This window comes from Lepidochelys olivacea, assembly GCF_965140295.1.
Source record: "Lepidochelys olivacea isolate rLepOli2 genome assembly, chromosome: 1".
Taxonomy (NCBI): domain Eukaryota; kingdom Metazoa; phylum Chordata; order Testudines; family Cheloniidae; genus Lepidochelys; species Lepidochelys olivacea.
In genome coordinates, this window is record NC_140411.1 from 330,309,154 (window position 1) to 330,334,583 (window position 25,430).

Below are 25,430 nucleotides of genomic sequence, written 5' to 3' on the forward strand. Positions count from 1 at the left end.
TAGAAGTGGAAAACATGTTCACATTCTTGCAAGATGACATGGAAAGGGGCAATAATTTTAAGGCCCTTTTCCCTAAGACTGCCCTACTTCTCTCCTGTCCCTCTTCTCTTACCCCCCACTTCAGTAGTTTGGACATTGGAGCTATTCTCAGAAGTGGTGGTTATTTGGGAGAATATTATGTAAGAGATTTAGTGGGTAAAATAGTCCTGAAAAAGGTGTGGCATTCAGCTCAATCTGTGTGGTCTTTTCTGACCCCTGCTACTGTACCTTTGCATGACTTTTGGAGGTGGGACTAACTTCTGCCACTTCGTAGTTTCTTATGGTGGAGACAATTATTGTTGTAATGCTCATGGTGTGCCAGATGCATCCCAAATGCAGATGAAGATATAGTCCCTGGCTGGAGAACCTAAAATTTAAAAACCCAAATGGAGAAAACTTTACTTGTATGGAACAATCCTATCAGGGTGACACCCTCATGTCTGTCTTGTTATACTGTGTTGTCTTGTTATCTTGCACACTACTATCCTCCCTGTCTTTCTCCCACAACAATTCCAAATTTTAATTCCAGTGCCACTATGCCCCTTCTTTTCAATATTCTATTTCCTTCCTCCATATAGGTGAGACTAAAAATATTAATAAGATAAACAGAATCGCTAAGTGGGTTACAGACCTCTTGTTTCTGGATATCTCCTTGTAGAAATGTTTTTTAGGTGGGATTTAAATAGGGTGCAGTGGCTTTTACTGACCAGTTCCACATTCCTAGTCTATTCTGAATAAATTGCTTGTTCAAGTATTTAGCTTCCTTCAGGAACATTGGTGGAAAATGTTTAATCTTCTTTAGATTAACATTTTTAAGACTTCCAGTCAAATGGGTACTTAAGAGAATATATATGTCCAGTTTCTAAAGGGGTTAAAAGCAAGCAACTGTTCTTACCCAAGGTAGTAACTTAAAAGGGGGAAAACAATAAGACCTTTTATTTTCTTTACGTAATGCTCTTTGAGATGACTTTAGAAAATGAGCAATCAAAAATTGCTCCTGTCTTTAACACTAATCAGCAAGCTGTAGGTTTTATAAATTCTTTATAGCTTTGCTTTTAAACAAACTGAATGGAAAACTTCACTAACTGTATGCATGCACCTGAGTAACTGTCTACATGTATGATATGCTCAATTAAGCAACAAAATTTGTTAGCGCATGAATGAATAGGCCATGGGATATATTTAATATGTTATGAAGCACAAGGCTTGAGTAATTTCAGAAACCCCCAAAAATTCATGAATGGTCCATCAGTCCAGGTTCTGGAGAACCTTTGGTTTTATAAATCTATTTACCTTTTTTAAAGATTCTTATCTTTCTGTGTTAAGTAGTATGATAAAAAATAACTCTGTGCTAGCTTTATTGAAGCAAAGAAACAAAATTACTCTTCAGAAATCTGGTCCTAAAACTGCTTTTTCCGCCCCCCAAGAGTAGTGGCATGACCACTGAGCCATCACAATTGAGCAGAGTTTCTCACTGTAGAGATGGAGGAAGATGGAGATGGCAGAGTGGAGTAAGGAACTGGGCCAGCACATCAAATCCCTATCAGTCTTTGCTTCTGCTCTAGAGCTATAGAACTCCTACTGCTATCACAAATTACCTGGATTTCATGTCCCAAAAATCTGTGGATGCATTTTGGCAAGAAGTTATTTTCTTACTATGGCATCCCACTAACATGCCCTTTTCTAGCTCTTGGCTCACATTCCCATATGACCCCCCTAATCATTCCTTTTCTCTGCACTTCACTCCCCACTTACATGTGGTCAGTGGTAATACTACTTACCAGTTTCTGATTCTAACCTTTTTCCTTCCGTTATTGCAGGGATATGTTTAAACAGTTTTTTTATTCTTTAATTTTCAGTTGGCTTACCTATATATTTTCTTCTGTTCACTGTATCCAACTGTTACAGTTCTTGAATTTCCCCTCACATACATAGTTTTTTATTAATGTTAACAGTTACAATAGCTATGGAAAAAGTTTGAATACAATTCCTGGAGTGGGTCTTTTTTATATTAGCTCTTCCTGACTGATCATTCTAGCTTCCTCTGTTGAAGGTTTAGAGGTTTGATCCACTTGGGAGGGATTTCTGAATATGGTCTCTTAGAAGATAAAATAATGTGCTCTCTGTCAATTTAACTTCATATAACTGTTAGCCTGAGTTTTATCTGCGAGCATAAAAGTATAATTGTGCATTACATATTTTGCCACAGCAACCGTTGGTGTATAGCGATTGATAAAATTATAATAAACTTTCATATACATATTAATGGGGTGAGATGTTGCCAAGAGGATTTTTTTTGTAAAAGAAAACAGGCTTATACCGGAAATAAAAAGAAAATCCTTTAATGCTTCATTGGGTTGGGTGATCTTGGGATATGTCTACACTGTAGTGTAAGCCTGGGCTCAGACTCAGGCTAAAACCCTAACCCTTCCCCTTCAGTCTACACACAGATCTCTTGAACATGTGCTCTGACCCAGGGTCCCAGGACCCTGTGAGCATGGAGGGTTGGTCTGAACCCAAGTCAAGATGGTACCCAGGGTTCAAGCCCTATTGTTTTGTAGTATAGTGTAGGGATGTTTTGCAGCACCCCTCCTTTCCTGGACTCTGGTCCTTGGAGTCCACCAATAATATCCCACAATGCTATCGGCCAACTTCCTTTGTCCTCTGTCTCCCAAGAATGAGCAGTTGACTCCATGGAAATGGAAGCACCCGCCTTGTTCCAGTGCAGCAGTTTGGTGTTTAACCCCTCCATTTTTTTCTGATTGCCAAGCTGCAAACACACCCTAGGAAAACCTTCAGTGTTTGCAATGGATACTGACCAGATGTCCCTTTACAAAGAGTGCTACTTCATGGTCATAGGAGCACAGCCAGATTTTGGTTAATCTCTGGTGCAGGGCCAGAAAAACTGGGTTTTAGTAAGAGTACTAGGAGTGACCATGAATACCAGCTACTAGGAAAGAAGATGGTGGCACTGGAAACTTACCGGACTGGCGATCAGTGCAGAAAATGGATTAAGCAGCTCAAGAGTACCAGAAAACCAGAGACCACAAATGCATCTCTGGCTGCTCACCACCATCATGCCCATTTTATGAGGAGTCTGACTGGGTGCTGGTGAGTGCACTGAGTCATCAACTGTGTATGATGACCTGGTAAGCTGGGATGGCGTCCAGCTGGTCCCAGAAGCCAGCATGGAAATAAATAGGAGCCAGTAGCAGGTGGCAAATGAAGTAACACTATTGGTGAAACTGGTCCTAGGAGGCAGCTTTGCCACAGGAGCAGCTGCAGCACATCTTGAGGATGTACTCAGAAGAGCTTTTTTTACACCCCCTTGGAGGAACATTCCACTGCAGAACTGGCAGCCGAAACAGAAGAGGGAGAAGCTACCCCAGAGCCAAGTAAGTTTCTGGGTCTATTTTTGTGTTTATTAATATAACAGTGGGAGCAATTTCTACTGTAAGAACCAATTAAAACCAATAAGAACCAAGAACCAAAAGAGATCAGCCCTAGATAGAAGCATGTATCCATTAATGGCAGATTGCATGCCAGTGCCGTGACATCGCGATGCCACCCTCGCCCACCACAGGGAATTCAAAGTAGAGACCAGGAAACACAAACAGTAAAACAAGCCTATAAAAAGAGAATTTTTACTGGGAAGGTGCACATTTTTTCTAATAAATTCCAGTTTGTTAAAATAATAAACTAATATTACTTTCCCTGTATGTATGTCACTCAATACTCTGAGTTGGTAACAAGCTCCCTGAAAGGACTGAACTGTACGGTGGGGAAGAGGTTCATATGTAGTTCATTTCTTTTAAATGTGGTCTGTACATTCCATGGGTGATGAAACCACCAGTCCCAAATATGACTGGGGAGATTGAATTCAGTCCATAAATTTGCCAGGGGGGAGAGGGACTAGCTGTCTTTTTTCATGCAGTCCTAAAAGACTGTATCGGAAGCCATAGGAGGTCTGAAGCCATGTGGAAGCTAATGCAGCATCCTATTGATTCCCCCTTGAATTCTGACCCAAACCCATAGCAGGAACTCCAGATAGTTAGTCACATTTTGAGGAAAGGTATTTTTCAGGGCCACCTCAATAGTTCACCAGCCCACTCCATTTATGGATTTGGTGTTCAGTCACCATATGTATGAATACTTTGGTGGCATGCAATTTTTCTCACTGCGATTTAATCTGGCTGTGTCCAAGGAGCTTCTGTGGTCTGGAGAAGTCCTCTGCCAATATATTGACATTGAGTATCAAAAAGTAACATTTTCTATCCTTGAAATTCGAAAAAGACTTTTATTTGGTGCTCCTGCATAGTGATATTCAAGATCTGTGTCTTGTCCTGTTCCAGGCCTCTCAAACTCTACATGTTGCAATACCTCCTTAGCTTGCCCACATTGCAGAAGCCTGACTCGTCGTACCTTCGTAAATGGTTCCAGGAGGAAGTATGACTAATTTGATTGAAGTTCTGGACTGGGCCAATAAGTAGCGTGAGTACCAAAGGCAAAGGGACTTGCGGCAAGAAGAAAGACATACTGAGAGGCAAGTGGACAGGCTTGGGCTGGCTTTGCAGCTTGAGGACAAGGTAGCAGCATGGAAACAGGCACTCTTCACGGATCCTGGAACAAGAATGGCAGCTAGAGGAGGAAGAGAGAGCACAACAGAGAGTTGTTTGAGTGGCTGCTACCTCTAATGGCTGCCAAAGTGCAGGCTCCTGCTGCACCTGCACCATGGCCTTTGTCCCCTCCATGGTACCTTGGCCTGCATTCCAGGACCAGCTTGGACAACTCCATGGCTGGGTGGCCCATTCACTGGGACCCTATTAGTGACAGGACAGGGCAAATGTGTCTCATGCGGTCCTCAGTATTGAACCTCTCCCCCATGGACACCCCTGTCCCGGCTGCAAGTGTGTGGAAAACATGGAGGGTGTCTTGTATATAGTTCAACTATTTGCACTTGTTTATGCACTTGGCTCTTGGTTATTTTTAAAGCTTTTGGTGTTGCTGATTTGGTGTGCTAAAGGCAGCTGGCCTGCCAGGCAGCAGTTTAATATTGTACTTTTCCAATACATGTCTGAAAATAAAGATTTTCATTTTGTAAAGAAATTTTATTGTCACAGCAACACAACATATATACTAAAAATAAACGCATGGGAGATCGTATGCCAGAGGTGGGGAACCTTTTCTGTGTCAGGGGACATTGACCCATCAAAAAAAATCAGTGGCGGTCTGCATACGTTCAGCTCACTTGCATGGGGGACATTGAGGTTTGGGGCTTCCACACACAGCAGGGCAAGCCAGTGCGCGTGGCTCCAGCCCCCCCGTGAGCGTCGGCTCGCCCCACCGAAGGCGGGGGAAGCCCCAAGTCTCTCTTCCCGGTGGGTGAGTTGAATGTATGTGGCCTGCAGGCTGGATGAAAATGAGCGAGAGAGAGGTTCCCCACTCCTGTTCATGCAAAACCCATGTCTCAATACAGCTATAAACATCAATCTACACTATTTCCCCCCCTCCCGCCCCCGCATTTCATAATAAGCAGTCATGTCATTCAAAAGGACAGTACAGGGTGATCAAATCCCCTCCCACAAAAGTAATCAATGCTTACCCGATCCCCACCCCCAACAAGCACGTTCATAAACATACTATTCTCCCTCTGCCACTGGCCCTTGCCAGTCCATAATGTGGGAACACAAAGCATCCCTAATTTCTGTTGCCCCGGTGTATCCAGCTGCAGCTGTGTTAGGTGCACTTTGTGGCTGAGTGTCTGTCATATTTCCATTTGGGAAAATAGCTCACCTTTGGCTTCACAAAGATTATGAAGAACACAGCAAGCCACAATAATGGTGGCTTTGGTGACACTGAAATCCAGACAGGTCTGTAAATATTGCCAGCAGGATTTCAATAGGCCAAACGCACATTCCATCACCACTCTGCACCTGCTGAGACTGTAATTAAACCTTTTTTTGCCAGGGCCTCTAAGATCAGGGTATGGTTTCACAAAGCAAAAAGGGACATGCTGGGTCCCTGAGAATAACAGTGAGTACCTGTTTATGACAGTCATGTGGTGGGAATAGTGTTCCAGCCTGTCTCAGTTGGTGGGAAAACCCTGGTGGTATGAACTTTTCCAGTGCAGTCAACATTGAGGTTCATAATTCAGCCTCTTTTTTCCACAAGGTCCTTCGTAACTATGGAGTAAGACCCTTTGCGGTTTATGAATTCATGTGCTCCTTGAGAGGGGCACACAATGAGCATGAGTCCCAGCAATGGCCCCATTGCAGTTTGGAAACCCTCTGTCACACTGTTTGGAGTGGCTCATAACTTTGAGTGCCTACCTCAGGACAGACAGTCAAAAACAGGGCAGATACCCCAAACTGGTGGTATGTTCTGTAATTTGATTTCACCAGCCCAGTAACAAATATGAACTCTTGGATCATTGTAGTAGTCTTACATGGAGTCACAGACAGACTGGAGAGCCCAAGGGGACTGTCTTGTCACCAAAAATCACAAAATATTCAGGTTGTTTCTAGTCCCAAGAGACCAGTCACGTACCCTAGATCTTACACCAAAAACAACACTTGTAGCTAATCCTGTAATAAACGATCTAAAAGTTTATTAACTAAGGCCATGTCTAGTGTAGACGTGATAAACTGATCCCCGATTGTTCTGCCGTCTACTCCAGAACTCCACCATGACGAGAGGCGGAAGTGGAGTTGATGGGGGAGCGGCTGCAGTTGATCCCGCGCTGTGAGGACGCAAAGTGATTCTAAATCTAAGATGCATCTACTTCAGCTACACTATTCTCGTAGCTGAAGTTGCATATCTTAGATTGATTCCCACTCCCCCCCAGTGTAGACCAGGCCTAGGAAAAATAAATTAGTTATTTACAGGTTAAAGCAAGCAAACATATATACACAAATGAGTTACCATCTATGGTTTCTAAAGGTGACAGAAATGTAGTAATCTCTATGTTCAGAATGTTTTACAGGGTGGATCCAGGTTGACCCTGGGGATCTATGCTTTGGTTTGGTGTCTCTGGCCCTGTGAGAGTTCAGACAGCAAAGAGAACTATTTCTTCTTGTGAGCCCCTTTTATATGGCCTTTCACCAGAGTACAAACCAATGGGATGAGTGCTCCTGCATATAAATTCTTCATGGGTGGATGGGGCAATCAAGAAAGCTCTTTGTCCTAGAGGGCCCACCAAGTCTTGATAGGTTTCAGAGTAGCAGCTGTGTTAGTCTGTATTCGCAAAAAGAAAAGGAGTACTTGTGGCACCTTAGAGACTAACCAATTTATTTGAGCATAAGCTTTCGTGAGCTACAGCTCACTTCATCGGATGCATTCAGTGGAAAATACAGTGAGGAGATTTATATATATATATATATATGTCTTGATAGTTTGTCTTGATGGGTGGTGAGAACCACTCTTCCTGTCTCTGTTCACAAGTTCAAAGCAGGCATTTTTACAATTTTATAAAACAAACTTCTATCTTACCTTGTAACATGGAATACAGACATTACAAGTGAGATTAATGCATGCAGCAATTTACAAGCATTTCATAGTCTAAATATATTCTTATAAAATTAATACCTATTCAGAACAAACCTAACATACAGGTGAGCTGGTTTGGTTTCCATCTATGAGTTTGTCAGTTAACACCTATGGCCTTGGCTAGAGCTGGCACTTGGTTTACTGGCATCATGCCATTCTCTCAAAGCCAGTGATTACTTAAGAATATTCCTTAAGTAATATGCCTGTCATGTTGGGTTAAACCACACACCTGCTTGTCTCAAATCTCTGCCACCATTTACCAATAGTCGACTTTCCAGCACCAAATGGGTGGCAATGGACCTGTAACAGTCTGGGACAGCCAGCTTCTAAACAGTTACAGCAATCTGCTTCTGGACTTGCATGCCCACCCTCATGCATATGATCTTATACAGGAGGGTCCAGGGCAAGCTGCTCCCAAAGCTTCAGAAATATAGCAAAAGTTCTGGACCCTGCAAAAGTTCTGGATGTTGTGAAGGCCAAGACTATAACACCTGGCACTGGCCACTGTAGTAAGATCGGATACTGGGTTAGATGGACCTTTTGGTCTGACCTAGTATGGCCATTCTTATGTCAGCATTTGAAACCTGTGAAAACCTTTATTTGTAGGCAGATACACAAGCAGCAAATTAAAGATCAACTGGAAAGCTGCACATCTGTAAGATACCTTCCTTTCTAATGGTATGTCTACACTGCAAGGTAAGCCCAGGGTTAGCAGGACTTATGTCAGGGGACCCTGGGTTTGAGAATCCATGATTGCCAACCCTAGCTTAAAATTTTTTTGACCTAAGCTGGGGCTCTGGTGTCCACACTGTAGTACGCAGACCCAAGTCCAACCAGCCGTATCCCATCTAACCCAGTATCCGATCTTATGATAGTGGCCAATGCCAGGTGCCCCAGAGGGAATGAACAGAACAGGTAATCAAATGATCCATTCCCAGCTTCTGGCAAACAGAGGCTAGGGACATCATCCCTGCCCATCCTGGCTAATAGCCATTAATGGACCTATCCTCCATGAATTTATCTAGTTCTTTTTTGAACCCTGTTATAGTCTTGCCCTTCACAACATCCTCTGGCAAGGAGTTCCACAGGTTGACTGTGCATTGTATGAAGAAATACTTCCTTTTATTTGTTTTAAACCTGCTGCCTATTAATTTCATTTGGTGGCCCCTAGTTCTTGTGTTATAAGAAGGAGTAAATAACACTTCCTTATTTACTTTCTCCCCACCAGTCATGATTTTATAGACTCTATCATAGTCCCCCTTAGTTGTCTCTTTTCCAAGCTGAAAAGTCCCATCTTCATCTCTCCTCATACGGCAGCTGTTCCAAACCCCTAATCATTTTTGTTGCCCTTTTCTGAACCTTTTTCAAGTCCAATGTATCTTTTTTGAGATGGGGCAACCACATCTGCACACAGTATTCAAGAGGTGGGTGTACCATGGATTTATATAGAGGCAATATATTTTCTGTCTTATTATCTATCCCTTTCTTAATGATTCCCAACGTTCTGTTCGCTTTTTTGACTGCTGCTGTACACTAAGTGGATGTTTTCAGAGAACTATCCACAATGACTCCAAGATCTTTCTTGGGGGGTAACCGCTAATTTAGACCCCCATCGTTTTATATGTATAGTTGGGATTATGTTTTCCAACGTGCATTACTGTGCATTTATCAACATTTGTATTTCTTCTGCCATTTTGTTGCCCACTCGCCCAGTTTTGAGAGCCTTTTGTAGCTCTATGCAGTCTGCCTGGGACTTAACTATCTCGAGTAGTTTTGTGTCATCTGCAAATTTTGCCACCTCACTGATTACTCCTTTTTTCAGATCATTTATGAATATGTCAAATAGGACTGGTCCCAGTACAGACTCCTGGGGGACACCACTATTTACCTCTCTTCATTCAGAAAACTGACCGTTTATTCCTACCCTTTGCTTCCTATCTTTTAACCAGTTACCAATCCATGAGAGAACCTTCTCTCTTATCACATGATAGCTTACTTTGCTTAAGAGCCTTTGGTGAGGGACCTTGTCAAAGTCTTTTTGAAAATCTAAATACGCTATATCCATTGGATCCCCCTTGTCCACGTTTGTTGACCCCCTCATAGAATTCTAGTAGATTCTTGTTTCTTGATGTTTTTCATTTTTAATCACATGAAAAGGATGTCTTAAGTACACTTTTTGTCTTGTTTTACTTCCCAATAGAATCTTCCAGTAACATTCCTTAATGGTTTTGGAATTATAACAAGTTATAACACAGTACAAAACATTTAAAATGTTTCTATAATATGAGCAAATAGTGATTCCTTATTGAACATAATCATCTTTAGGTAGATTGTGTTTGAACTTGATATTGGCAAAATGTTAAAAAATTAAGAAAAAATTTTGAGTGCTGCCACTAACTTGTGAGTAAAAACATTTCATGCTGTCCCAATTTCATCTGATAACAGCACCGTATAGTTAATTCTGGGAGCCGTTGAGTCGGGAGGTTCTTTAACTAGTTTTCAGAGTAACAGCCGTGTTAGTCTGTATTCGCAAAAAGAAAAGGAGTACTTGTGGCACCTTAGAGACTAACCAATTTATTTGAGCATGAGCTTTCGTGAGCTACAGCTCACTTCATCGGATGCATGCCGTGGAAACTGCAGCAGACTTTATTTATGCACAGAGAATATGAAAAAAAACCACCTCCCACCCCACTGTCCTGCTGGTAATAGCTTATCTAAAGTGATCATCAGGTGGGCCATTTCCAGCACAAATCCAGGTTTTCTCACCCTCCACCCCCCCACACAAATTCACTCTCCTGCTGGTGATAGCCCATCCAAAGTGACAACTCTTTACACAATGTGCATGATAATAAAGTTGGGCCATTTCCTGCACAAATCCAGGTTCTCTCACCCCCCTCCCAAAAACCACACACACAGACTCACTATCCTGCTGGTAATAGCTCATCCAAAGTGACCATTCTCCCTACAATGTGCATAATTAAGGTGGGCCATTTCCAGCACAAATCCAGGTTTTCTCACATCCCCCCCACCCCCATACACACACAAACTCACTCTCCTGCTGGTAATAGCTCATCCAAACTGACCGCTTTCCAAGTTTAAATCCAAGTTAAACCAGAACATCGGGGGGGGGGAGGAAAAAACAAGAGGAAATAGGCTACCTTGCATAATGACTTAGCCACTCCCAGTCTCTATTTAAGCCTAAATTAATAGTATCCAATTTGCAAATGAATTCCAATTCAGCAGTTTCTCGCTGGAGTCTGGATTTGAAGTTTTTTTGTTTTAAGATAGCGACCTTCATGTCTGTGATTGCATGACCAGAGAGATTGAAGTGTTCTCTGACTGGTTTATGAATGTTATAATTCTTGACATCTGATTTGTGTCCATTTATTCTTTTACGTAGAGACTGTCCAGTTTGACCAATGTACATGGCAGAGGGGCATTGGTGGCACATGATGGCATATATCACATTGGTGGATGTGCAGGTATACGAGCCTCTGATAGTGTGGCTGATGTTATTAGGCCCTGTGATGGTGTCCCCTGAATAGATATGTGGGCACAATTGGCAACGGGCTTTGTTGCAAGGATAAGTTCCTGGGTTAGTGGTTCTGTTGTGTGCTATGTGGTTGTTGGTGAGTATTTGCTTCAGGTTGCGGGGCTGTCTGTAGGCAAGGACTGGCCTGTCTCCCAAGATTTGTGAGAGTGTTGGGTCATCCTTTAGGATAGGTTGTAGATCCTTAATAATGCGTTGGAGGGGTTTTAGTTGGGGGCTGAAGGTGACGGCTAGTGGCGTTCTGTTATTTTCTTTGTTAGGCCTGTCCTGTAGTAGGTAACTTCTGGGAACTCTTCTGGCTCTATCAATCTGTTTCTTTACTTCAGCAGGTGGGTATTGTAGTTGTAAGAAAGCTTGACAGAGATCTTGTAGGTGTTTGTCTCTGTCTGAGGGGTTGGAGCAAATGCGGTTGTATCGTATACCTGCCTTAGTAAATCTCAGACTCCAGTATTACAGTATTCGTGCCTGTTGATACAATAGCCACACTGATTTTTTTATCTAAGTACTTTAGACTGAGGAGAATTAATTTTATTCCTACTGTTAGCTGCAAAGCCAGAGCTTTGATTAACTTGCAATTTAGACTTATTTCGGTACAGTAGAACTCAATTACTTCAGCTCCAGCAGTGATGTGCTGGTTCTTTAGGATCTGAAGGAGATGTTTAAATTACACAGGTATCTTTCAGTGAGCCAAGTCCTTGAAGCTCTCTTACCTAATTACTTGGTAGCTTTGTTTGCTAGAGAATAAGTAAGACACCTGTAAAGGAAAAGGATAATGGGAATTGGTGTTCAGTAGGATGAAAAATGGTAACTTTTTTCAAACTGATAGTATCCTTTAGACCCAACATTTAAATGATTAAACTAATTACAACTGAAATATTTCACAAACGTACAAAGGTAAAGGCAATGCTGAACGAGAAATGGGAAAATAGAAGGCGTGAGAAAAGGAAATTGGTGGTAAAAGAAACATGACAGTGTTTCCACATCATCCTGATTTAGTTTCTGTTTCTATAGAAAACACAATAGTTCTTTATTTGGGAGAGGAGATTAGAATGTTGATGATGATACAAGTCAAATTGCCACTTACTGTGAATGAAGCTGCATGCCGTAATGGCAAGCAATTCCTCTGCCACATTTCAAACTCTGAAGAACCTTTTAACATATATTCAGTTAGGCTAAAATTAAAAACAGTTCAAGAATCGGTTGGCTGCTAATAATTTGTTAATGGTGATTTTAAAAACATTTTTCATTTAACTATTTTTTTTACTAGAAAATCACCAGTGGGCTATTTTTGACGATTCCTGAGGCATGGGTATATGTTTTAACCTATAATTCAGTTTCTGACAAGTTAAGCAAATTGTAGTGTTTCTCCCTTATGGCTGAATAAGATCTGATGCTTAAATAAAGTAGAATAATATGGTGTCTAGCCTCAACCCACTTACATAGGGTTTAATGTTCCTCTTTTAATTATCCAGAAGAATGCAGAGCTCAGTATCTATTTTTGGTTGATCATAGCAGCTGCATTCCATGACCTTGACATCACTCTTTTATTTGATGATAAAACTCCACAGTGTGTTAAACAGAGTAACCATGGATTGAGGGTTTTTCATTTGGACGCTAGCCAGTCCTCATTTAAATCTGAACTACATTTTGCCCTATTTTAATACAGTTGCACTTTTCCACTAAGCACAGAGTGATTTAAAATTTAAATTGTCTATTTTATTAATCCTTTGGTGCATGGTTGGAGGATGGGTGCACTTATAGAAATGCTTTTCCATATTTGCATTACCCAGCCTCTTCCTATTATTTGTCATCTCACTTATTGTGTTTATACATTTTTAGATTGTAAACTTTATTGGGGGCGTAGATTATCTTCCTTTTCTGAAACATCCAGTATACTTTAGGGCACTATACAATAAATTAGCTTGAGTTAAAATTATTTTTAAAAAGTAACAAACTGTTAACTTCCAAATCAGAGCATATTCAGATTTTATAATGAAAGCTGTGTAATGATTATGAAAATATAGTACATCTTTATATTGAAGTTCATTTAAATGCTATGAGGAGTAATAAGGTGATTAAGATCTGAAAGCTTTTCTCCCCAGGGCTTACTGTGACAGATTTCATAGGAAAAAAAAATACTTATGTCGCTACATAAACTATTCTTCACCTTTATACAAGCTATGAAGATAACTAAGCAGTTTTTAGTATCCTGGAAACATCTCTCCTACTCTGCTGGAAGCAGCAGATCTAAGTCATAAGGAGTTTTTCTTGTGCTCTTTTGGGTCAGTCTCACCTCTGTTTTGTTTTTGAAAGGTGTCAGTAATCTGAAATAGTATTTCACTGTTTTTAGATAAACTTTATCTATAAATCCAGGGACAAGTAGATGTTCTCCAGAACACGAAATAGCATATTAGAGTCTAGTTTTAAAATCTTGTTCTTTAATGGCTTGCTGAATGTTTCAGAAATTCATTTACATAATCTTCAAGAGTGGTGCAGCCTTCCTGTAAAAGTGACAGGCACATCACATCACATTGACATTTTAGCCAAAGTCTTCCTGAGGATGTGAACAAACAAATATTCAAATATATTACATACCCAATATTTGAATTCACATAGCTCTGTTACTCCTGTTTGACAAACTATAACATCTTAAAGCAATGACATATTACTTAAGAAGACAATAGGAACCTGTTCCTGAGAGGTGTTGATCGTCCACTTTTCAGAATCAATGGATGTTGCAGGTGCTCAGCACATCTCTGGTTTACGCTCTGTGAGAATTGAACCAAATTTTTCTAAAGAATGGCTCCAGTTAACCACTCTTCTCTTAATTACAATAAGATGGCTGCAAGAGATTTTTTGTCAAGCCATTTTTAACAAGCTAGAAGGGATATTACTAGATATCATGAGTAAAATTCCTGTATAGTGAACCCAAACGTTAGAATCAGCTGTTAGGCCAAAAAACATTGAAATTCCATTATTTGGATTCGCTTATGCAGAAAAACAGTATTCAAAGTCTGTCAAAATTCCAATTTTTTTCTTGCATCAAAATTTATTCATATCTTATGGAACTTGGGCATGAAGCCTGGAAAACGGATGTCCCGTACTCTTTAAAAGCCTAACCCAAGGTTTGAGTTCACTCTTCTGGGTAAAATTTCTCACTCCTTTTTTTTCTTCCTTTTTTTCCCCTTTCATGTAGGTATGACATCACAAGGGCAATTAATTGTATAAACCACATAATTGTTCTTGCATATAATCCTGTGCTTGACACATTTTTCCCTTGTAATAATAATGCCATCTGCTGAATGAAAGTGTCTTAATGCATTTTTCTTAATTTTACTGTAGGGGAAATTGATTCACTTTCAGTAAATGTATTCAAATCCTCTTGTGGAAATGTGGTTATTGAAAAATTACTCTCCAAAGTTCATCCACTGATATCGCATACCCAAGTATCAAAGTCTCTAGCATACATGACACCAGATTATATTTAATTGCTTCTGCATCAAAAATCTTCATAAAAATGTTTTACTCTAATTCTTTTCCCCTGCTTGCATTAATTTCACACCCCAGTAGATAGTATGCTTTTTATTCTCATAGTGGAAAAGACCCCCCAATTTTAATGGCTCTGTAAAAAACCTACCTCTATATAACAAGTGATTCCTGTGTGTAGACTTCTTAAATAAATCTTAAGTCATTTTAATTATTTTAACATCAAGAAGACCTGTTACTTCAGTGTCACCTTACAGTAAATTTTATTAGATACCTATTTTGTATATCTTACACACTCCTACCTAAAATATTTCTCCCTTTCTCAAAAACTACAAACTTTCTACCAACACTTAATAGAAATAGTATAAATTGTAAACTCCTGTCAAAATCCAAAATCTACTAATTTCACTAAAACAAATTTTCAGAGGTGTCTTTGACCTTACCCCTGTTGCTTTTCTCTCCCAAAAAAGGTGGTAATGAAATTTCTTGTCAACAAATCAGATACTCCAGTAGATGAATCTGTTTTATATACTGTGTGTAACTCACTGAAGCTATGCCATCGACATGTTAGTGTATAAACTAATGTTCAGAGTAAGAAAAACTGAATCTATATTCACAATACTGCCATTAAATCTATGGAGAAAATGTGTTTTGTTTAAAATGTCTCTAAATGTCAAATAGACTTTTATTTGGGGAGGATGAGGGCAACAAACTGAGCTAGAAGTTGAGAGTGATTGAGTACCAAAAAGAGTCTGTATCTAAGATATCTTTTGAAATATTTCTATTTTTGTTTAAATATAGGGATTTTTTCCTAGCTTCATTAAAAGCAGTGGTTTTTACAGGGCGCTTTATGCTCCTATGAATCCAATTGCGTTTTTTTCCCCAGAAAGTCTTTCAGGGAGTATCGTCACAATGGCTATTAGCCAGGATGGGCGGGTATGGTGTCCCGTAGCCTCAGTTTGCCAGAAGCTGGGAATGGATCACTTGATGATTACCTGTTCTGTTCATTCCCTCTGGGGCACCTGGCATTGGCCACTGTCTGAAGACAGGATACTGGGCTAGATGGTCCTTTGGTCTGACCCAGTGTGGCTGTTCTTATGTTCTTAAGAAGGTCTGACCATTCTACAAATGCTCTGTAGAGTCAGCTGTGGGGAGGAAAGTGAGGGAAAATCTGCTTTGAAGCTATTTTATGGGGTTAAGGTTTGTAAGATCTGGCCTTAAAAGTTAGTATTTGTGGCATTATCAAGCATCTTTTTCAAGTTATATTTTGGAAGACTTATCAACTATTCCCTTGCCATTTATACTGTTGTGCTTGGTTCATATCTGCTCTGTCAGCCATATTATACAACCATTTTTGGCAAGCAGTAGAAGTGTTACCCATGGTTTAAGATTAATGTATGTTGGATGTTTCAGAATTTTTTTGAGCTATAATATCAGATGTGATAATGCTGAAGTACAGAGAATTTACATAATTACTTTTTTGCAGTTGTCTTGTAGAAGGAGATGTTAAGGAAGAAATCTTGCAGCCTCCAGAGCCTCACCCAGTACCACCCATCTTAACACCATCTCCTCCTTCAGCTTATCCGACAGTCACTACTGTGTGGCAGGACAATGATAGATACCATCCAAAGCCAGTTTTGCACATGGTTTCATCAGACCATTCAACAGACCTCAATGAAAACTATAATAAATCAACAGAACATTCAGGGAAAAATGAACCCAATGAACGTGTGGAGAAAAAGCTGGAGCGCAACTTAAGTTTTGAAATTAAGAAGGTACCTCTTCAGGAGGGACCACGAAGCTTTGATGGGAATACTCTTTTGAACCGAGGACATGCAATTAAAATGAAGTCTGTTTCATCTTGTGTAATGCATAAGAACTCTAAGCCACTGGATCATAGTTCAGGGGATTCACTTGTAGACTCTTTTCAAAACTCTAGTATGGAATACAGTGTGCCACAATCTAACAAAGCCGTAGTAGCTTCACTGGAAGGGCTGCAGAGCCAGAAGGATTCTGATGCTCCACCAAGACCAGACCGTCTGCTTCTCAAAGAGAAGGAGCATGCCATGTGGTCACTACATGGGCCTGAAAATGCACTGCCTACATCTGCATCTGAGGCTATGTCCTCAGATGTCTTAAGTCATAGTATTAAAACTGCCTCTCTGGTACCAAACCCCACATCTCAAGTGGAATGCTCTTCCAGTGAAACAGTTGATCATCGGGGCAGTACACTTTTAGTTAGAGCACCCCTCTGTTTCACTAATCCTCTTCATTCCGATGATTCTGACACAGATGAGAAGAACGTTGATGGAGCCATGACCAAAAGTATGTCTAATATTTCAACCGCAAGTGCCACAGTTTCTGCTTCAACTAGTACTGAAAACATTTCTTCTAGAAAAGTATTATCAATGTCCATTGCTAGACAAGATGTTCCAAGCATAAGACATTCTGAAGAGGAAAAAGGTAGGTGTTTTATGTATTTCAGCTGTATTTGTCACTTTTAATCTGTAGAGTGGGAAAATATTTCATAATTTAAGACCGTATTTCAAAGAAATATTTAATTACAAATCTTAAACTTTAAATTGACAGTATGGCTGCTTCTGCAACAATCTAATTTAGTTTCCCAATCTCCTGTGAGTTAACCCTGTTGTATTGTTACTACAAACCTTGATAAACTGCCTTGAGTGCTGTATTGAGAAACATTTACTCCATGAATAGCCTGTTTCTACCTTTTCAACAGTTTCATTCTTCTCATCTGAAGTTAGGTTGCCCCTTCATTCCACCACTTTGGATACTTGGAAATATTAGTGTAAATTTTTTGTGTACTTAACAAATATCACAGTCTGTTAAATGTTGGATATCCAATTAGTTTGGATAACTACATTCACAGTAAAAAAAAAAAAAAAAAAAAAACCACATAGCAGCAATACTCCCTTCTGAGTAATTTATCTGTCCAGTCACCACTGTCTGATGGTCACCACTGGTTAAAGTAAAACAGTTATCTTTGCTTTATCGCTCTTTGAGAAACGTGTTACGCTGTGAATAGAAGATGCATTTCTAATACTACTGTTGGGCTCTGTGGTTTTTGCAGTTCGCTGCACCAGAACGGGGTGAGGAAGGTAGGCTTACACCCTAGTTCCATTCAAAAGAGAGATGTTAAACATAATTGAGCAGGTGACATCAAACACTAATGTGCAGTGACAGTCAAAAAGCTAACAATGTTAGGAATCATTAGGGAAGGATAGATAAGACCGAAAATCATTATGCCACTATATAAATCAATGGTACAGCCACAACTTGAGTACTGCGTGCAGTTCTGGTTCCCTTATCTTAAAAAAACAAAAAAACAAAACAAACCCCACACACTGAGAAGAAGTACAGAGACGGGCAACAAAAACGATTAGGAGTATGGAACAGCTTCCATATGAGGAGAGATTAAAAAGACAGGACTGTTCACTTTCGAAAAGAAAGGACTAAGTGGTGATGTAATATGGTTTATAAAATCATGAATGGTGTGAAGAAAGTGAAAAAGGAAGTGTTATTTACCCCTTCACATAACACAATGAAATTAATAGGCAGCAGGTTTAAAACAAAGGAAGTACTTTCTCACACAACACACAGTCAACCTATGAAACTCTTGCCAGTAGGTGCTGTGAAGACCAAAAGCATAACTGGGTTAAAAAAAAGAATTAGAAAAGTTCACGGAGGATAGGTCAATGAATAGCTATTAGCCAAGATAGTTAGAGATATGGCCCCATGCTCTGGGTGTGCCTAGACCTCTGACTGCCGGAAGCTGAGAATTAATGACAAGGGTGGCTCACTCAATAATTGCCCTGTTCTGTTCGTTCCCTCTGACACATCTGCACCAGCCACTGTTAGAATGCAGGATACTGAGTTAGATGAACTATTGATCTGACCCAGAGTGGCCATTCTTATATTTTTATGAACCATCACATATTGACTAAATCATTCAGATTTGTGGCATCAAGTAAACCATGCTTGACAAAGTTCTTGAATATAGTTGACGCCTTTTTAAAATTAAGATAATTATAAGGAAGCAGTTTACTGATTTTTGTGCGTGCCACCATCTTGAATGGCCCAAAATGAGGGGAAGGTGTTCAGTGATATGAGATGTTGAAGTCAACTTTCTTAAACAAAAGGTGATCCCTTTGCTGCCGCTTCAGAGAAGCGTTTTGGAAGTTTTTATATTTTTTCCTAGGCTGTGCTTCTGTCAGAAATGACCTATATTTAAAAGCATACTATCTTTTGACAAATCTAAAAGAACGCTATCTTTACAGGTGCTTCAGGATTAAATTCTTTCTACAAGCATAGCTTGCACATAGACTAAGGGTTAAAAGTAGCTAATTCCTATTTTAAGGTTTTTTAAAATCATAAGACACGTACCAAAAAGCAAATACCCTTTGCTTCCGTCCCCTATTTAGCATATCTGCCAAAATGGTCTGTCTTGAGACTAGTAAAAAACAGGTAAATTCATATTAAACTGTTTGTTTTCAATGTATTTCTACTTGGGCTTTTGGTGTTCTCACCCAGGGCTGTTGCTATGTCTATTTTGCTATTGTCAGTCCCAAGTTATGATAATGTTCAAGTCTATCTCCTCATGTCTGAACATGTTAGCCATGTTCTCCTGGCATGGATACTGTGAGGACATAAAAGTGAGATGTAAAAAAGATGGCAATGCAAGGTGTGGTATAAAGGTGATGAAAGACTGAAAAGAACATAGCACCGAGAGGCTTGATCAATGGAATTGCTGCATCAGAAGTGTGTGTGAGAGGGAGAGAGAACTTAAAAATGAAGTCTGAACTGTGGTTTCTAGAAGACTTGATAAAACATTTTAGGCAGAGGACTCTCCCCTTTAAAGTTTTAAATTGTGGTAGATTCTAGTTTGTCATATATGTGCCGCCTGGTCGTTGTGGGTTCACCTGTCTCCCTTGTATTATGCTGATTGAACCATGTTTAATGGTCAAATGCAGTTCTTCCTGGTAACCAGTTGTGTTGTATTAGAGAATATGCTGGTGCAAAAACATTCAAGGGCTGGTCTTAAAATGAGGATTATAAATTGTGCTTAATACCCTTGATGGGCTGTTTAGGCTTTATGCTTTGATTGTATGACTAAGATTTTCAGTGCTGCAGTAGCAGTTTGTCCTTTCTGACAAATGATTCAAATGGAGCAGGCCTCAGTGGAGCACCACCCCTAAGCTGATGGGTTTCTTTCCCTTAAACAGAACCATGTATAGGTGATCAGGAGTCATCATCTACAGTGTCACACTAGGACTATGCACCATGTTGTCTCTTAAAGATTACCATGCAGACACTTATGTTTGAAACAGCTTTCATTGGGGTTTTATTTTTCTCAGTCTCAGCCTGTTACACCAGGTTCTTCAAACTTTGCACCTTCCTGTTAAGGCTTTATGCTGCTGCTTGCAGTTTGTCCCAGTTTCTTCCCTTCCCAAGCGTACCGCTTCCTGAAGTCTTTCTGCTGCTCCTCACATCCAGGTACAGTTTTTTCTGCCCTGGGCTTCCCTTCTTTCTGATGGGGATTTGCTGTTCTTCATAGCTAAATAGTTTATTCCTGCCCTTCCTGGGCCTAGAGTCTAAGGAGCTATCATGCAGTTTTTCATTTCGTAGAGTCCCTCCCCAGTCCTATTCAAGCTCTCTTGTCTGGTTTTCTCTCTAATCATACTCCCAGTCAGGTGCCACCTGCCCCCTCATTCGGCTCCCAACTGGGTGCACGTCTTAGTCTCCAGAGAAGCTGGACCCACTTCATTTAAGAGGCTAGCCACCCGGTGACATAACCGCACGAAGGCTATTTGTGACACTTGGTTGTAAAGTACTTTGAGATGAAAGTGCTAATAAGTAGTTAAAAGTCCTAAAGAAGAGACCGTACACGTGTGTGTGAACTTTTCTTGTCTATACTAGAAAATTTTGGCATGCTAACTACTGTTACAGGCATGCCAGCAAGTCCACATGCCAGGCTTCCAACAGTGCACCAGTGCTCATGGACTTTGTGGATGCCATTTGAGTTAATTATGACATCTGTTCATCTCCACCATTGCATCACCAGGGTAGAGAACAGTACTGGCATAACAGCTGCAACAGTGCAATTCGTGTGCATTACAGCGCACCAATTGTTGTTTAGGTGCTTCTGTATTGTACAAGGGTCAAATTTGCTAGAAGCCTTTCACCCGTTCAAATTGGATTGCACATGCTTGGGATGTTAGTACATGTGTTTTCACAATCTCTTGAGTTACCAGGCCACTTTTGTAGTATGTCAGAAGAAACCATCATATAAATGTGCTGCCAGCTGGTTTGGAAGTGTCCCGGTGTTTGAGAACTTGGAGCAACCAGCAGATTACTCCCAGCTGAACCGATTCATAATACCATGTTTTGCAGCTGGGTTCCAAATGTCTTGCCAAGCAAAGTATCATTAATTCTGGGAGAAGATAGAGGGTCTGAAGGTCCAGTGCAACAAGGCCTGTAACATTGACAGTTGCTCCACAGCAGAGTGGAAGACACCTATTTATGACACATTGATGATATTCTCAGCACATCATCATCTGAGTTTCTTTTAGTCTGAGTTCATTTTGGACAGCATCAAAAAAGCTGGCAATGTGCTGTTGAGGGACCAGGAAAGGTGGAAAGGACATATGTGGTCAAATTCAGAACTGATGTGGATAAAGGCTTATCCAAAACCATTCTGGGTGCTGAAGATCTCTTTGCAGAGTGTCCCTTTCTGGATACAAGCAGATGAGCAAGCTTTAAATGAGGACTTGGGAGATGAAAGGTCCTCTAAACAAGATACGTTGCTGTGAGTTTACTCCTCTGAAAGTAATGTCACGAGCTTAGAGCGAAAGCTTAACAATGGAAAGAGGAAGGTATTTGTAGACACTTTTTGTTCTGTTACTAACATTTTGGAAAAAGGAAGCCTTTGTTAAAAATTAAACATGCCCTAACTTTCTGTTAAGGTGTGAGAGCTGACTATATGTTCTCTGGAAATATCCGGTAAGTCTTCCAGCAAAACTGGGAAAAACATGAATTCGTATTCCTGATATTTCAAAGGCAACAAGTGAGTAAAAATAAGAACCCAAACGTTTTCTAAATCGTAATGAAGCAAAAGGGCTCATATTCAGTTTTCTAAAATAAATCTTTTACAGATTATCTTTAGAGTTTGAATTTAAAAGGGAAATGAATGCTACTTTTATGACATTCCTTGGTACTTCAAGGATGGTCAATACATTAATATGCCTGTTGACTCTCTCCTTATTTCTCAGTTTAGAAACCACAACTGCATCAAGGCCACAATTTGGAAATGTTAGTTACACCAAGATAGTGAACAGGCAGCCCCAGAAGGAGCAGATGCTTGACCTATCTCTATGCTAAGGCAGAGCAAGAGATGAAATGGTGACCATCATAGGGGTGTGAAAATACACAGTAATAGAATTTGAGGTGGAGGACAAGAAACAGAAGTTTGAGGACAGTCCACCTTTTTTGTGTACATTCAGGGAAGAGGACAGAGAAGCCATGATGGAATACATCTATTGTGACAGGGAAATGAGCCTACTGGGAAAAGAGTACCACAGGGAGCTCTTCACGGGAAATAAATGCAGAGCAAGAGGCAAATTGCAGATTGTTCCTCTCTGACTCCCTGCACATGTGCATTATGTTCCAGCTCTTCAGTACAGTGCCATTAGACAGGAGCACTACATGTTGGACTGGCCATTCTTACCTGCTTCTTCCTGGGCATTCCCATGCAACTCTGCCCCTCATCAGGATTAGGGAAAAAGACCATGAGGATCCACAGAAGATGCAATTCCTGTCCCTACAGTGTCTATTTACAAACTGTTTTATTATGTGTTTTGCATTGATTACTTCAGCTGACCTGTATGTGTTGTGTTAAATAAAGATGGTTTTCGGTATATCTGTTAAAATTTCATTAAGCGGAATAATTTATCCTTCATAGTATCATTAAATCTCACTGGACACCAGACTACTTCATTTTCTATAATATCCTTAATCAAAATCATATACATTTACAAAATGGAGGATCAGCAAAAGCTATTACATAAAGTTAAACCCACCACCAGCAAAGAAAATAATATTTAATAACAAATAGTAGTCTTCTCTTACCTCCAGCAGAAAATTGTCTTGGCTTCAGTTTTGTTTCCGTTTTGCAAACAGGCTGTGGATATGAATGGTTAAGTTTCTAAAGGAGTTGGGGGATTTTGACCCCCCCCATTCTCTCATAATTTTCATGGGCTTGCAGAAACATTTTCCAAATGTCTAGCAAGCCATTGTTTCAGGAAGCCTGAAATTGTGGGCTAAAAACTCGAAAGGCAGTGTGCCTTCAAAGGTTGATTAGTGTGCTGTGTGAAAATACGTGTGCTGTCTGACATGGGGCATGTCAAGCCTGATTCCACATTCTGGCACTTCGAGTGCAGAAGTTGGGGGGCCCACAAGGATTCTAAAAATTAATACTGGCCACTTCAGGCTTGTATTAAACTCCCCAGGTTACAGCTTCTCTCTGACCTTGGAGGGGTAGATGCTGCCACCACCCAAGTGCAAAAAAACCCCCAACCCTTTGGACCCAGGAAGATGCACTTGGGAATTCCTCCCTGTGCGTACCCTCAAGCCCTTTCACCTGCCTCCGGGGAAGAGCTGAGAGAGAAAACAAAGGAAATCCACTGTTGCCACCAGCTAATTAAACAATATGCACAAACCTCTTAGGACACAAAAACCCAATCCTGTTCTTAAAGGTAAATTTTATTAAAAACAAAAAGAAAGAAAATACATCTGGGAACTTATGCTATTGCTAGATTTTAAAAAGAGCAAATATAATAATTAAGCAGCAAGAATGGTTTTTCTTGAGGTCCCGCTTAATGGTTACAAGCAAAACAAAAGCATTTGGGGAATCCACGAGCCATAAAAAAATAAGAGAAACATAATTGCGTTTTTCTAGACATTCCCTGATCTACTTACATATCTGGGGTTCAGATAAGTAATTCCTAAGTATGACTTGATTTTTCATACCTGGTTTAAAGCTTCTTACAGCATTGCTGTTCTGTCTCTCCTCTCTGGAGAACAGCAGACAGGGAAAGTTTTTTCCCCAATTTTAAAAAGTTCTAGCCCTCCCATTGGCTCTTTTGGTCAGGTGCTCACTCCCTTCCTTTTACCTATGGGCTTTTTTAACCCTTTACAGGTAAAGCAAGTAGAGAACAGCGACTAACAGGGATTTTGTAGCTAACTGGCTGTCTGGGTGTCCATAAAAGGGAGCTACCCCGCTCCCTTCATTTATCACAGGGCAGAACTGTAAGTAAAACAAAATGGCTGCTGTGGATACACTGCACTACTGCTGTTGGCACTGGTGCAACCATCAAGGTTCAAGAAGCAATAGTAGAGCTCTCCAGTACAGAGGCTTCCTAATTCTCTTTAAATTCAGAGTAGGTAGTGCAAAACATTGTTTTTGCTTCGTTGCCTTAAACGTGCACACTAAGTTTTTTCTTTTTGTCTTACTGTTTTGAGCTTATTACTAAAAACTTCTCAAACACCACTAAGGTTATACTTCTCCGCCCCCGCCCCGCACAAACTGAAGGACCCTAGGCATCTGAACAGAAAGTAGTTTTTCATTTGATATTTGATTTGTTGAACAGTCAGTGAGCTAATCACTGAACAATACAAAGACACTGCCCTTTCCCCAAGGAGTTGCACACTAAAGTAGGAGAATGATATAGGAAATGGTTTCATTTGATGTATAAACCTGTTTTTGCATCTGTATTTGTTCTTAAACTTTTCTTTATACAATGCCTTATACTGTAGACTTGTAAAAATTGACCTATTAAGTGTTGTTAGAAATTCTGTTTGTTTAAACAAAGCTACATCATTCTTAGTTTGTCTAATTACAATAATACATTCGATTTAGATGCTGATGTGAGTGAAGACTCCTCTCCCCCACTACCAGAAAGAACACCAGAATCATTTGTATTAGCAAGTGAACAGAGTGAGTCTCTTCTGTTACGTTTTACAGGTTTGGGGAATAAAATAATCCTGAATAAAATGAGTCTAGTATAGTAGTTCTGGGTACTGCTGCTTTTTGTTTGTTTTAAAGAATAAGAAAGTACCAATCCAGTTTTCCCCCCACTCTGTGCATTTTTTTAATCCCTTAGTGTAGCACCGTACATTTGTTTTTGATGAATTTCATTTTGTTGTCAATAGCCCAGTTTTCCAATTTATCAAGATCCCACTGAATTTTAGCTCTACCCTCCAAAGTATGGGCACCCCCTCTCCCAGCTTTGTCATCTGCAAACTTGATCAGTATGCTCTCTCTACCTACAGCCATTTAGCATAGTAATACATTAATGTAGTAATGTCTTACGACTTGCACATGCGCCTGGATACAGCTGGTGGGAGTGCTGATAAAAACTGAGTTTATGGCCTGTCAACATTTCCTGAAAAAAGGATATGTTCTTAAAATACAGTATACTAAAAGCTTATAACACTATATTAAGGATAGTTTGAAGAGAATGGAGCAGATTTTCCAGCCTGCGAAGGGATGGAAGTCTGGCTGTATTTCCCCCTCTCCGCTAAATATTTGCTTGTCTGCTTCCTCAATGTCCTTGTAACCCCCAGTGTAGGGGTTGGGGAGGGAGTGTGGCTGGTGTATGCTATATTCCTCTCTCCGTAGCTGATAGATGGTCCTTCAGATCAGCTGGCAACAGTCCCTATGGTAGAATAGCATTAGGCTGCTCTAAGCAACATCTAGGGCTGTGCAGAGAATAAGGGAGCTGTAAACAGCTTC

At 40.3% G+C, this 25,430-nt stretch overlaps 1 protein-coding gene across 2 annotated transcripts in view; it reads left to right on the forward strand.

Moving 5' to 3' along the window:
- Positions 1-25,430, forward strand: part of PTPN12 (protein tyrosine phosphatase non-receptor type 12) — a 149,635-nt gene that overhangs the window by 109,118 nt on the left and 15,087 nt on the right. Inside the window, exons 13-14 of one of the 2 annotated variants that reach the window (XM_084616660.1) lie at positions 16,107-17,083; positions 24,555-24,632. In XM_084616660.1, coding sequence (XP_084472786.1) covers positions 16,107-17,083; positions 24,555-24,632 — 1,055 coding nt within the window. Of the gene's footprint in view, positions 1-16,106; positions 17,084-21,909; positions 22,548-24,554; positions 24,633-25,430 lie in introns of those variants that run through there. The other variant, XM_084616661.1, reaches the window with a different exon arrangement.